Here is a 15,833-nt window from a genome sequence, read left to right as displayed (position 1 = left end):
TTGCTTACACAACTATTTCCAGGATAACGAAGACCTTCGCGCAGAAGAGTTTCCACGGTCCTCCAAAGACCAGTCCACACGGTAGAGTTTTGCTCGACGAAGTTATGCGTTCGATGTGACGTCAGAAACGTTTCACGCTGTATATGCGCTGATGACGTCACATCGAGCAAAGTTCGCCCGTGTGAACAGGCCCTTAAGGACATCGCAACAATTATTAACATGCACTGGGCCTAGAAATGGAAATTAGTTGATTGCCGGTATTTATGGATATCTCGAGGAATTTATGGATATCTCGAGACACAAGCAACACGCATTGCCATTAGGCAATGCTGCGTAACATAAAGAAAAAATTTATTCCATTGCTCAAGTAGGGAACTTAGCTTTTTGTACTATTATGCAATAATGTGACCTTTTTCATATATGACATCTAACTTTTTGCGTATGTCTATTTAGTTTTTTTCTCTAATATTAGGAAGAGTAGGTATGGGGTTATTTTACTTGTAACTTCTCCACGATCAGCGGGAGCATATCTGTTCAATATTGTGTGAATGAAGCACCTCCGTGAGACAGAATTTTGAAGACATCGCAGTCCAATCCCTTTGATAAAAAATGCCAATTCTTGTTCATTTCCCCGGTCACTTGCAGAACTCTGATTTTGACTTTGTCGGTTATGAAGGAATTAATCAAATCTCATATCATAATTGTCAAGTTTTTTCATTTTTTTCTCAAATCACGCCCTCAATCCCCACATTTAAAATGACTTTCAAGGACTCCGTCGTGGTTTGGCACTCCAAAGTTTTGGCAACCATTACATTGCTCTACAGCTCCATATTATTCATAAAGCGTGTCCAGCTTCTTATTGGACAATAATTGTTGCTCGACGTCTATATTGCAAAAGATGGAGGACGAGGGTTTTGATGTTGCTGCTATCCGTAGAAGGGGAATTTTGGTGATGTATCCAGATACTGACTGGTCACTGCTGTAAGAATTCTCGGTCGTATTGTTACCCATTCTACTCTAGCGGCACACAGCTCTGCTTATCTTGTATGTCCTACAATGCAATATAGCTTCAAAATATTCATTTAAACAACCCGAGAGAGCGTTCACTTCATTTGCACTTTTTATTCTGAGGTCTATTCGTTCAAACATTTCTGCACTTACTGTTCAGTAATTTAGCTTCTCGTTCTCTCTAAATTTCGTTGCTCATCTTCCCCTTCCTACTCTTATTTTGCTTGCATTTCTCTCTCACTTTATATACAACACTAGAACCTTGTACACATATACTTGATCTCCTCTTCTGTCTACAATTGCTGCGCCTCCTCTTTTCTTCATCCCAACATTCATTGTTTTATTCCTGCTCCTTATACTTACAAACAATCACAGCCGTCCTAATATCCAGCTGATTTCAATGTCCCTAGAACTAGTCCACATTTAACGAGCTCATTTGCCACGATTACATAAGTGACCCCATTTTAAACAATGTCCATCCAACTTCATCTTTTATCAATTATGAATTTTGCTTCAACCACATGCTGACTGACCAGCTACACCAGCAGCCACACTTCTTCCCCCCATTTGGTCTATAAACTTGCAAATTCATTTGCTCTAAACAACCACACAATCTGGCCAGTTAATTCTCCTTCTAGCCAATCTCTTTCCCAAGTGTGTATGTATTGTGTGTGATATATATATATATATATATATATATATATATATATATATATATATATATGTATATACATATATATACATATATATATATACATATATATATATATATATATATATATATATATATATATATATATATATATATATATATGTAGTATATATGTATATATATACATATATATATACATATATATATATATATGTATATATATATATATATATATATATATATATATATATATATACTTCTATTTATCATTGTTTTCAAACAGAGGAAGTAAAATGCGAGTGCAAGTAACCACCATCCACATCTTAGCTCTAGGGACTAAAATGTCATCAGTAATTATACATTCGCCATTAACAACGCATTATTGTTACACATAATAGCCGTTTGCACGGCATCACAAACACATGCCTTACAAATCATAAATCCTGACACATACAAAGAATGAAAATTATTGTTCGAGAATTCATGACTCATTGTACATTTAACTGAATACAATAACAACCAGTCGACAGTCAATATAGTACCTCCTGAAAAATGGTAAAGTTAAATGCTTATCTGCTAGTTTCAATAACAGGAAAATAACTTAAAATAATCTAATGCCACAAATAGCATTCGTGTAAGATTAATTACGCCAATACTTGTCTTTTATTTTTCTAAATACAAAATACATTATATGAGTACATAAAAATCAAAATGTACTCCAAATGGCCTGCAGTTCAAGATGCACTCTAGACGCTAGGTCGTATATTTTCAAATATACATCCTGGAAGTAAGGTCTTAAGGCCTCACGTTAAAATTATATATATATATATATATATATATATATATATATATATATATATATATATATATATTCTGAGTTAGTATTTGAACTCTTCCATTTCTCACGTCATGACAAATGGGTTCGCATGATCCATACAACAATCATTAAAGTTTATTACCCATAACATAATTTCATTATTTTTTTTAACTAAGATTCCACGTTAGTTTATCATTATAAGAGCAATCAAAGATCTCTGTAATACTAAATTGATTATTCACAAGAGGATTCGTATCTTTAAACCAGCAGACATTGCGTTAAAGCTTTAGACCAACATGAACAATATCATAGTGGCGTAAAATCACTAGACCATCACGGCATAACCAAAGTCATCCAAGACTACCACAACTCCATACGCTGGGTTCAAAAATGTCCACATAATATCATGTTATAAATATAAAGTTAAAAAATATCCTATATTCAAAACAGACCAAATAACATAAAAGGGCCGCCAGACAGCGCCAACAACCAAGTAACAAAAACAACCACAATAATCATCTCTGAGATAATGTGCACCTTGCAAAGACCTTTTGGGTTGACTCCAGAACTTGACGCAGAAGTTCAGTTCGGGGGGAATGATTTTATGCCTCAGATCCAGAGGCTTCGGCTTCGCCCCCTGACAGGGGCTCCTCTTCTTCCAGGGCTCCTTTTTCTGCAACAAATAAATTCTAACTTGAGATTGTGTACTCTGCACGAAATTGCCAAAATCGGCACCACTGTTCTTTACAATACACGTATATATACGTATAATTAAATCCACGGAAGAAGGTGAGTGAAAACCAGGACTTTAAACAAGTACTTTCGTAGTTTATTCTACATTTTCAAGTTCAGTGTTTATTTGAAAATGTAGAATAAACTAAGAAAGTATTTGTTCAAAGTCCTGGTTTTCACTCACCTTCTACCGTGGATTTAATTATATTCTCAAGCAATGTATGTATGTATTTATCTATATACATATAGATAAATACATACATTACGGCCCAAATAGAAAATATGAAACAAAGCGTTTTGATTAACGCTCGGTCCAACAATTCACCTTTTCCTTCTGGCTTGTTGCCGCCAGATCAACTTGCCATGTTCCCGTGATTTGTCGTCGATGGTCCGTAAAACTAATGCCAGCTGCTATTTCACCTATTAGCTTATGACTTTCTTCAAGGCTATACTAGTTTTAAAGTGGAATTACACTCCTATGTAGTGTATAGGCGAGTGCAGTAAAAACAAAAAGAAAAAAATTTCTTTTACTGCACAAGACCCTGAAAAAAAATTCTCCCCAAGCCTCATAATACTGTCATTCAATAAACATTGTCCTATTGTCCAAGAGACACTGCTTGTAAAAGAAAGTCAGTCATCAGTCAGTCAGTCTAACTAAATGACCCATTGATCCCACTGATAACGGAATTCACTAATACCTTGGGAATTATGTACGAATAAAACAAATAGTACTTGCTTTTAAAATTACTTTTTCAGCTAAACATCTGAAAACTTGCGAATGGTACATGAATGGTAAATAGTGTGCATGTGGAAGGTACTGACCAAAATATCGCATAATTTCATTTAAAAAGTGACAAATATCTGTATAATCTGTCAGCATCAAACGACTCTGAAGACCTGAAACTGGTACTATGGTGTATAAATATTTGGAACTTGCGAATGACGGTGTAATGCATTTGTTTCTTTAGTACCGTTGATTTTCCCACACAACTTCAGAATCTGTAACTTTTCAACAACACACGAATTTAAAATTTTGGAAAGATAAGAATATTATTCTGAAAATGACGTAGTTGTGAATGGTAACCGGTAGTATCTTCATTCTAAAATTTCTGAATCTCTTCAACAGAAACCATAGTTCCTTAACAAAATGATGCAGCGGGATATTCGATAATGGGTAGAATTCTTTTCAACGTGTTTATGTGGACCAATGGAAATGCGAAATGAGAGAGTGAACAAATGGCAACCGGTTTCAGGCGTGTGGAGGAGGAGACTACACGGAACGGATCAATACGGTCAGAAAATAGTGGCACAGTCGCTTACGGAACCCAACATTCAGATAATTAGGCTAAGACAGTTTTATCCGGGAAATTTTGAATACCCAAGAAAGATGAAAGCCCGTTTTAAACACCGAGTTTCAAATTTATTGCTGCTGTGAGGAAGAGAAAAGATAACATTTTTCGTAATTTGAAAATGCGCTCTTTTGGGGGAGGGTTGCGGACTGTTTTCTACGAATGGAGAAGGCTGGGATCGTTATCTTCAGTTTTGGGTTGCTGGTGTACGATATTAATTTTTTTTTTCTGTTTTCCCGTTACATGAAGACGGAACCACGAACGAAAACTCGGTTTCATGTGAAAGATCGAGAGTATAACTTTCTGATGAACGTTGAATTTTGGTCAGGTAAAGAAAAGAAAAGAAAAAGTTTTTCTCGCTTGTAGCTTTCAGACATACGTATTAGAACTGTATCTATTTTACCTAGGAAAAAAAGAAGAAAAAAGGATGAAGTTCCGTAACAGTGAAACTCCCAAAACATTCGCCACATCATAAAACCAACGCAAATGTTAATGACCCATGTATACTGAAGATTCAATAAACCTTTGCGATTCATACATACTGAGACCCTTCATTTTCAACACCAATCGGTCGTTTTTCCTTGGTCATCTCCTCCTTATATTACCTTTGAAAAAATACACTATATCACCTCATTCTTCCCACAGAGCCAGACTATTTCAGACCACTATAGATAGAATAGTATAAAATTTAGGCGGAAGGCCGAGCGCTGGGACCTGTGAGGTCATTCATTACTTAAATGAAAATTGAGAGTAAAAGGTCTTAGAGGTGTAACAGGAGGGAAACCTCACAGTTGCACTGTGAAATGTTTGTTAGAAGGGTGTGGAAAGTTAGACGGCCAGACCTCTATAGGATCTGTAGACTTCCACCTTCGCTAACTTTTCTTATCCCCTTATCAACGCATTTTCCATATTTCTCGGACTTTCATCTCTTCCTACATCACATGTACCAAAACATTTGATCTCAATAACTTTCAACTTTTTCTTCCAATTCGCATTCAGCAACGCACTTTACTCCCTTGAAAGAGTTGGCTAAACAATTCCTACATACATTATACCTTGACTTGCAAACACACTCCAAGTCGTCTTTTTTTTCCACACACTTGTTACCTTCGTTGCTTTACCTATTCTGCAACTCGGCTCATATCTCATCCTACCATCTTCTGTTGCATATACTTAAAACCACCAGTATGAGTCATCCTCTACCATTCTTCATCGTCTCTATTACAATGCATTAACCCATGTTTCTGTTTTCAATTTACCCTGACAACCTTATTCATGACTTTATTTCTTTACAGTCTTCCCTTCTTGCAAAAAATCTCCAACACTTCCACTATTATCCGCAGATTTATATCCAGTCAGTACTGCATCATTTACAAACATCTATCATTCATCATCCCATTCAAATTGTAGGCTATTAGTTTTTTCTTTTTTTTTCTATCTTACAACTTCGCACCAGCACCAAGCTTCTTTCAGGACCACTTTATTACAAAGCCAGTCACTCATCGACGTACCACACTGCACTTCCATTATCAAAACTTTTAATCACTCAACATATTATCTGCACCATACATCCTCCACAGTGCTGCATATAGTTTTCCCCTTTACTTTCAAACTTCTTACAGACCTTTCATAGCAAGCGCATAACCACATATCCTCCTCATTGTCTAAAGCCCTGCTCTTCTTCCCTTATCAGACCTTTTATCGTACTTTTTTCAATCAAAACCTCACATCAATGTTACCATTATTCAAGTAACATTTCGCGCATCCGGATAAACTTTCTATTCTTTAACCTCTTCATTGCTCTCCCTACATCTCTACAGTCGTTTTCACAAGCATTCTCAAATTCACATCAATCATTACCTCTTCATACTCCATCTATATATACCATCCAAACATCTACGGCTGCATTCTCTTAGATAGCCCCTTTCATTTGGCATCTATATTGTGAGAGCCCCTTGTTCATGAACCTTCCTCTGCATTTACTTCTCTCCCAAAAGTTCTTACCTTGCGTTTTTAATAATGATCCTCTTTTTCCCTCTCTTTTTTTTCTTAGCTGCCCTAGCCAACATTCTATATATTTTCCCGTTAACTGTCTTGCACTTGCACCTTAAATCATCTCATTTCTTCACTAAATTTTTCATTTACTTATCCCACCTCCTACCCTCTTATACCCGCAAAACCTCACTACTCTACTTATTACACCTTCATGGAATTTTGCAAGATCCTCATATATGTCTTCCACCTCCATGTTTACACTAGAATAGAAAATAGAATTTATGCCAAGTGCTGGGACCCATCAGGTTATTCAGCGCTGAAAGGGGCATTGTGGCAAGAGGGATTTAAAGATGCAACAGGAGAAAAATCTCACGGTTGCACTATGAAACAATTATTAGAAAGGGTGGAAAGTCAGATTGAAGACAGATAAAAGGAATGAAGATACAGTAAACAGAATGCAACACGTTGCAGCTAGTGGCTGAAGGGACACTGCAAAGACCCTTAAGTAATGCCTATAGTGCACTATGTAAAGTGCACTGTCAGCACTAACCTCCTACAGGAATGTTTACCCTAGCCCACAACTCATCCATTTTTTCCTTATTCTCCTCAGCAACTTATCAAAACTACTTCTTTTAATTACATCTACATCCATATTTTCCCTCTTCTGCTCCAAAACAATTAGGTCCAGTCACTACTCTTCTATCCACAACTACCTCTAACTTATTCTAACACAATCAGGTATATCTTTCAATATTCTTCTTGTGAAAACAAGCATAACCATAAGCAAACACATTTACACAATATTATCTCCAATCAACTTTCTTTCAGGGACTCAGTAACCACAAAAACCTCCATTTAACTTACCCAACACTATTACAAAGATTACAGCGAAGCATTTTGAGTGGTAATTTATTGAAAAGGTAAGATTACTGAAGTGATTTGCACTATGACTAGTATGGTGCGGTCGTGGTTACCGGATCTATGGTTTCTGAAAAGAGGACTGGGATTCACTCCATTGTCAGGCACGGTGTGGCAGCAAGCTCTGATGTGAAGGCAGCTGAGGAACTTTTTGAAAGTTTTGCTGAACTGGTAGAAGCCGAAGGATATGTCGCCCAGCAAATCTTCAACTGTGATGAAACAGGGCTCTTCTGGAAAATGATGCAAAGGTGGACGTACATAACGGCAGAGGATAATAGCATACTGGCCACAAACCTAAACCACTAGTACTTGTATATCACTCTGAAAACTCCAACGCCTTTAAGTCTCATAAAATACTTAAAGAAAAACTGTACGTTATAAGCGGAGGGCAAACCCAAAATTGTGGGTCACCTGGGAGTTCTTTGTGAAGTGGGTAAAAACCTGGTCTTTGGTCCTACTGCCAAGAAATACCTTTTGGAAAATAACCTACACCTGCAAGCCCTTCTCATCCTTGACAATGCTCCAGCGCACACATCAAACCTCGCAGACGACATCCTTGAAGAATTCAAGTTTATTAAGTTCCTCTACCTTCCACCCAGCACCACCTCTATCCTGTAGCCCATGAACCAGCAGGCGATTTCAAATTTCAAAAAGCTCTTCACCAAGCATCTGTTCTGGCACTGCTTGGAGGTTACAGAGTACAAACCTCAAACTTTGAGAGTTCTGGAAAAATCATTACAATATTATGACCTGCCTCAGAATTATTGACATGGCCTGGCAGGGTGTTACAAGGGTGTTACAAGGAGAACCTTAAACTCTGCATGGAAGAAGCTGTGGCCTCAGGTTGTGTCCAAAAGATAATTAGAAGGATTTGGTCCTGAAGGTTTATTGGCGAGGAGATAAAGTGTCCCTTGGAAAGTCCATGGGCCTAGAAGTGAATGAAGGAGACGCTGACGACCTCTTCGAGCAGCACAATGAGGAACCGACAAAGGAGGAATTAAAAGGAGCTACAGCAGCAGCAGCAACATACAGAGGTTTTGACGGATGGAAGGAGGAGCAGCCGCCAGGGTGGAGGAGGTTATCCATACTAGTGAGATATGTAAAGGAAATGTTGGGAATGTGGGAGAAAGTTTCAAAGTTTACTGAAAAGAATCACCCTGAAAAAGTTGCAACAGGCCATGCATCTGCACTGTATAATGGCATTTGCCTTACTCATTTGTGAAACATTTTGGAAGAGAGGAAGAAACAAACCTATTTGTGCCGGTTTCAACTGAAACACCCCAGAAGTGAATGCAAGGAAAGTGGCAAAAAAAGGCAAAAAATCAGTGAAAATAATGATGATGATGATGAAGTGAAATGAAAAAAATTAGCAATTCAATTTAGCACTTAAGTGTAGCATAGTGTAAGTAAAATTTAGCAATATATTGTATCATTAAGTCAAGCATTCGAGCATGAAATGAAAAACTCACCCAACCTCATCCACCACTTCCAATAGTGTCTTCGTCTGATCTTCAAGGTAAATAAGACCAGTTTGATTATACTGAACAAACATTTCACAATTGTACTAAACAAACCTCTCAGTCTGACAAATTTCCTTTATCTCTATATACATATAAATTTCTGAGAGCATAACTTTAATAAGGTATGAAAATGTGTTTAGTACCAGGGTAATACAAGCAGATTAAAACAAAGTTCAGTTTATTAATTACGTATACAGAGTAACACAGATGATGAAAGTTTTGGAGATTGTTTGAGAGCACTAGTGGAGCAGTAAGAAAGACTTGAGAATGTGACAATACCTAATGTAATGCAAAGTTCTTGAGAACCGTCAATATTGTATTTGTAATTGGAAACAGCAGTCCCAGTTACTATATATTTTGTAAAAGGTTGTTACATCATTAGAGACTAACTTGGTATGTGTGTGACCATTATGCTAAGATGTTTGCTGTTAGCATGTACCATCACCTTAAATAATAGATACTGATAACTGGAGTAGTTACTAATACATCTAGGGTAATATGGGCATCACTTATGTAAGGGAGGTGTTAAGAGTTCTGAATATCAGTACGTATTACCGAAATCAAAAGCTAGCAACCCTGGGCTAAACTTTACTGACCTTTACCTTGATGTATCTTTGAGAATTTGAGATGAAGGCATTAATCAAACATTGGAGGAAGGTTGATCAGAACTTCATTGAGAGACGATTACAAATACAGGATATCGCACCAAGGCCTGGGACCCTGAGTATAAACATAGCAAGTAAAGTATATCTAAAGTATCAATAACAATCTTGGCCATATTACATAAGTTCTGTAATAATAATTACACCTGTATCAACATGTATGGTAACATTACGTAAGCAGAGCTGCATCATGAACAGTGTGCAGTATGGCATCTTATGCATGAAGTACACAAACAATAAAAACAATCATAAACATTTTACAGTGAATATAACACCAATCTGTTTCCACCAAAGCACTAAAGTAACTCAACACACATTTCCTACAGTAAACATACCAGTCAACATTCAGTGCTTTACCCAAGTACTAACTCCAAAAAGGTCCCAACGTAAACAACATCAATCAATATTTAGTACAGTATTGTACACTAATCAAATAAAAATTCTTACAGGGTTGCAGAATATAGGTTTATCTTTTCCAACAGTTTTAACTGCCTTCCCATATCTGGTTTGATAGATACTTCGATCTGGGGTAAGTGCTAAAATGAGGTGTATCTTCATCTTCATTGTAAAGAATATCTACAGAAGTAGGATAAGTACTTTCTAAACTTGTTACTACTGCATAATGTTTCTGAGCTCTACTCTGTCACCAGCAGATAACATACTCAAGTGCTTTCTGTTAACCTACTGTTCAGAAAAACCAGATTGCTTGTTTTCCCTTCTTCCTTTTCAGGTATGGTTGCCAACTAGATTTTGATAACTGTTAGTATAATGGTTGTCCTTCATCCCAAGAGTCTCCGAACAGGACTAGTTTTCACACCCTTCTGAGGTGTACTACAAAAAATCTTTTGACTTTCCTGCATTCCTTCAGTGTGATTTAGCAATCTCCACAAAGCTCCAGCAGTGCCATTATAGTACTTAATATTTTGAGGGCTACTGAGTTTGTGAGAAAATCTCCACATCCTGGCAAAAGATGCCAAGTCATATGATATCTCTTGTAAGCCATTATCGACTGACAATGACACTGGGATATCACTGACTATGACATTAGCAATACCTTGCAGAGAAAGGTAAAGCTCCAGCTTGGTGATTACCGCAAATGAAGTAGTTTCTTTAGGATAGCCTACTTCAAGACCACAGGCTAAAACAATTCAGAGGTAGTTTCTTCTTTTTACAGTATACATGTTTCCAAGTTATTCCTATGGTCTAGTAGAGTACTTCTTGCATGTAAAGTGGTTTCTTGGGGGGTGCTTGTCTTAGCAAGAACAACAAATACTATTATAGTACTCTACAAACTCTCAAGAAGAAATTCTAAGTCCATCTTTTTAAGCATGAATTATCACCAGTGACAAAGCAGTACTGTACTTTCTTTTTCATTGAGGTATAATTCATTCCACAATTATCTCATAGTATAACTCCACCTTCAACAGTTGCTCATATCAGTAATTATGATATAGAGCTGGGTACTTTGAAAAGTGTGCCTCAGCTTCGAGCCGTCATTTCATGATGGTTTGTTTTCAGCATTTTCAAGTTTAGTATGCATGCAAATTTCATCTAAGCAATATAACTAAGATGATTGATAATCCACCGAGATAACTTCACTTGAAAAAGTGTTTGGGAGTAAGGAGTCCTGAAAGCATAGCAGCTACAGGAATGATTTTTCCCGTTTTATATTAAAAATAAAAATTGTAGTCTTGATTACAAAGCAACACTGCCTAAGTGGCTTTGGAGTTTAAGACATTTATTCCCAACAGATAAATGGGGTTTGTGATTATCTTAACTTTTACATCTGGTTAGAAGTGCAATGATGAAGTTGACTGATCCATAAAATATAGTTTAAATTTCTGTTTCTACCTCCTGAGCATAACTTCTCCCACAAGTCATGGCTCTACTAGACAAAGCAGTGGATTTACACACTTCTGAAAGAGCACATCCTAAACCAAACTTGCATGTGTCATTTTCTAAAATAAACTGTTTCAAGATTGTAAAATGACAAAAAGAAAAAAAATTACTATGAGCAACCGTGTCTTTAACTCGGCTGAGAGCTACTGCTTGAATGTCAGCATTCTACCCAAGCATGTTATTACATAGATACTTTAACAAGCTTAGTGACTCCCTCTAAGACAGAATTGCAAGACAGATGTTGGTATTTAGCAGTCTCTCAACTTCAGAGTTCCCCAGCCTCCTAAGTCATCTATCCTACCTTGAAAAACTTGTTCCATAGCCATTTCTGAACGAGAACTTTGCAGCTGCAGCTGACAAGGTCCTGGTACGATACCAATCAACCTGAAAGTCTCATTGCAAGGTCTCTGAAGAGGTACTGACAAGTAGTGGCAGGATCGTTAGTGTTACTCGTCCAAAAAGCACCAGAAAAATTGCTCTTCTTTTTGGATGTGTAAAATACATATTGGCGACTTTCTATTAGACGAGGAAGTAACAGGTACTTTATCAAATTTCATTGAGGAGCAACATACTTCTTAGAATTCAAGGCAGTCTTTATAGCTCTTCAAGTTTAAGTTTCCTCCAAGCAAGGTAATCAAGGGAGTGATGCAGACATCACAATCACCACCACTTATCTGATGAACCAGGGAAGCATAAAATCAGTCTAGTTAGCATGGAATTTAACAAGGCAACAAAAAACCCAAAGATTTATTCGGGGTAAAATGTAATAATGGAATGTCTATGCAGGATTTAAAAGGATAAGGATGTCTAAAAAACATTAGTTCATCCGAGGAGACATCGTCTGCTCACTTACCTCTTGGAGCATGTTTTACAGTTTATTCAGTGTCTCTAATGATTTTGTCTAAGAAGAAGCAGGCTACCTTCAGAGTTGTCTCTGGACCCAGATATATGCAAAACTCTGGAAATAGTGGGGAAGGCCCTTAATAGATCAGTTTGTTAAGACCGTAAATCACAAACTTCCTCTATACAGTTCAGTTCAACTACATCCAGGGCCATGGTTAATGCCATACTTATCATATAAGACAAGCTGAAAGTTTACATTTGCTGGATGTTTACATATTCAGTCTTTTTGGTCTAATTCACCAGATTCTGAAGTGGCTGAGGTCTTCCTTAGAGATCTTGATGTTTGCAAAGCACTTCAATGAACATAAGAATGAGACTGGCAGTTTCTGCCTACTGGTGGGTCAAACGTGAACATGTACACATGGTCACGCACTGGTGTATTTTCTAGGGATTATTTTCCCATGTTCAAGACTTCAGAAGCCAAGTATCTAGGGAACCCTGTGCTATAAATAAAGGTTAATTATGAGTAATGGATTTGTATGGTTAAGCAAAGATACCTTAGTACATGCTATTCTCACTCATATCCTAAGCCACCTATTTGCAAAAATGACAGCCAATTGTTCAATAATAAGCAGCATGATCTTGACATGACCTGGGTTCCCTACACAAACTTACTGAAAAATCCATTTCCATCCTTTCTAAAGATTTTCACAGTATGCATTTATGAAACCTGTTGCCTAATTAAATTTGTTTACTTGCCTAAACTTAAGCTCTTGAATATTTCTAATGCAGATGACAAGTCTAGTTAAGATACCAATTAGCTTTTATACAGTGCGCCTATGTAGACCCATGCACCGACTGTGGCTCTTAAATTTCCCTATCGATTCATAGTCTGTATACACCTTATTTTGTTGTTGTTAAGTTACATTAACCCTTCTTGAGCCTTGAAAGTTTTTCAGTTTGTCACTATCAACTTAACCAAGTCCAGAGTCCACAACCACGTGCAAATTACTTAAATAACTGATCTAAACTAATATACTGAGAAGCAGAGAACCCACTAGTATTCAGCACTTCAGTTTCAAATTTGTGAGTAAGGACTCCGTGGTCTGAACATAGGAAGCAAGACCACTGAGTTTGCCAGTGCAGCTTATGTATCCTGACATTTGCAAGAGCCTCCCTGACCTATTCAAGCAGAAGACATTTGTATTAACCAAGTCTCCTACAAGTCACAACCAACCAGGAATTACAGGGACTTTTGATTCAGGTTCATAGCGAGGATATCGGTTTTGTCAGTTACTGAAGAAGAAATTGTTCTAGTTTAGTCATGGTTTGTATCTTCATCCAAGCATGCAATATTGAATAAAAATTTTACATACAAAAGATGAAAGAATTTAAAAGTTAGCAATTCTATGTGTGGAATATTTTGTTGTTACTAGTTAACGTAAGAGACCATGATGAAGAGAGATTGATACCTTAAAGCATTAGGTGTTGTAAGTAATAATCTTAGTTCTGATATCTTACATGATGAATACGGCAGTTTCTTTATGCTACTTCCATCAACCTCAAAGCTGATTCACAAAAGAAAAACTAGTTAACTAGTTAATTCATGACAAACTTTCTGTAATCAGTTATGTTTTTGAGTGAGTGTTAGATCTCAAAAGTACCAATAAATATACTGTTAGTAAATATGAATTCCCCTAATTCTGTATTATAGAGCCATGCAATTAAATCAGCTGATAATGTTCAGGATACAAATGGCAAATATCTGGAGTAAAATATGAATTTATTACTAATGCAAAAAGTTTTACATGTTAGTCTTTAAGCAAATGGTTTAATGAAACCTGAATCATTTATTAAACACTTTACAAAAAATTGTACTGTATCTCACTATTATATTTTATAGACAAGGAAAAAGCACAGAGCATGATTACATTCCTTGTACTGATGATAAAAAGTAAATGGTCAAATGGAAATTTTCTTCGTGTCATTTGCTACTAATGATTGATTGAAGCTTTCATATGAAATCTGATATGAAAAAACTGTAAGGTAAATAATGAACTATCTAAGGATATAATGATTTTTAAAATTTTATTCATTATTTTCATGAACATCAACTTAAAATATTGTGCACATGCAGACAATTATTATTTGATGATGTATTGATGATGGTAACAGATGATTTAGAACTTAGTTCAAAACATATGCAGCATTAAGTATCTACATGCAAGATAAGAACTGCCAAAAGAAAAGTCTCTCGGATGTCCTGCACAAAGTAATATATCCCTTATTCCAATTTGCCAGTAAACAGCACAGAAAACTGGATTCATTAATAATACTGAATCTATTTACATGAAAATGCTTTGGTTAAAATGTTAATAAAATCAGTACCTAAAAACCCGATATATAATTAAATTCTTGTGTGCAAGAGTGATAACAAGAGATATCTGACACAGCTAAAAATTTTAAAAGTTGATACATATATTCTATATGAACCAGAAGTTCAATGCCATTGAAAACTGTTTTAGAATTTGTAAAGCAGATATTCAGCCGAGATGCTTCAATGTCCCACTTTTCAAACTTTAGAGTTTTTATAATTTATGAAGAAAAGCTATGGAACAGTTTTCACTGGCAATGTGATGAATGTTGACAACAAAACTGTAAAAAGAGCCTCCATGGCAATGGAGTCTATCTGCAAAGCTGTGGAACAGATTTGCCTGGTAGACGTTAATCTGCAAAGCTTACAGTGGAAGAGTCTTCCTTGGCAGTGGTATGGACTCAATCAGAAAAACTTGTGCAAGTTTTCTCTGGCAGTGTTATGGATGTAAATTTGCAAAGCTGTGGAACAGTTTTAACTTGATAGTGTTATGGATTTAAAAAAAAAAAAAAAAAAAAAAAAAACCTGTTGGACAGTTAGAGTTTCTCTGGCAGTGTTATGGATGTTAATTGGCAAAGCTGTGGAACAACTTTTCCTGACAGTCTGATGGATTTAATAAAAAATTAGTAGCAGTTTCTGGCAGTGTTATGGATTTTAATCTGCAAAGCTGATTTACAATTTTCCTATGCATGCATCTTCACTCATTTCTTCCCCAGTTAGTCTTCCCTGAGTCAGCAGCAAGATTATGCCAACCTGGGCATCCTGCACATTGAATGCACTCCTTTAATGATTCTGGAGAATGTGGCTTAAATTGTTTCTGTTTCAGTTGGTATGGTCAAAGTAGAAACTTCCTAACTCCACACATAAAGAATATGAAACATGAAGACAAAGGCCTCTAGTAGAACAAAAGATATTTGGCCAAAATACCAAATAGACCAAGATCTTCCTCCCAATAAACCATGCTGAAGCTTTTGCATACCAGTAAATGTTGATAGAAAAAGTGTTTTTCCTAAACCATCCAAAAGGAGCAACAGCTATACTAGGTTTTCTTAAAAAAAAAAAGA

General features: G+C 36.4%; 1 protein-coding gene across 3 annotated transcripts in view; it reads right to left on the bottom strand.

Annotated features, from left to right (window-relative positions):
- Nucleotides 1-1,939: 1,939 nt before the first annotated feature.
- Nucleotides 1,940-15,833, bottom strand: part of LOC135202229 (post-GPI attachment to proteins factor 6-like) — a 100,744-nt gene continuing 86,850 nt past the window's right edge. The window contains exons 15-16 of one of the 3 annotated variants that reach the window (XR_010311689.1): nucleotides 9,594-9,711; nucleotides 1,940-3,150 (exon numbers count right to left, since the gene is read on the bottom strand). Coding sequence is in view for 2 of the 3 variants with exons in the window: in XM_064231499.1 (XP_064087569.1) it covers nucleotides 3,080-3,150 (71 nt within the window). In the remaining variant the exon portion in view is untranslated. Of the gene's footprint in view, nucleotides 3,151-9,587; nucleotides 9,712-15,833 lie in introns of those variants that run through there. The other 2 variants (XM_064231499.1, XM_064231501.1) reach the window with 2 other exon arrangements.

This window comes from Macrobrachium nipponense, chromosome 30 (assembly GCF_015104395.2).
Source record: "Macrobrachium nipponense isolate FS-2020 chromosome 30, ASM1510439v2, whole genome shotgun sequence".
NCBI lineage: Eukaryota > Metazoa > Arthropoda > Malacostraca > Decapoda > Palaemonidae > Macrobrachium > Macrobrachium nipponense.
The sequence above is the reverse complement of the archived record's forward strand: the minus strand, read 5'-3'. Positions and strand labels throughout refer to the sequence as shown.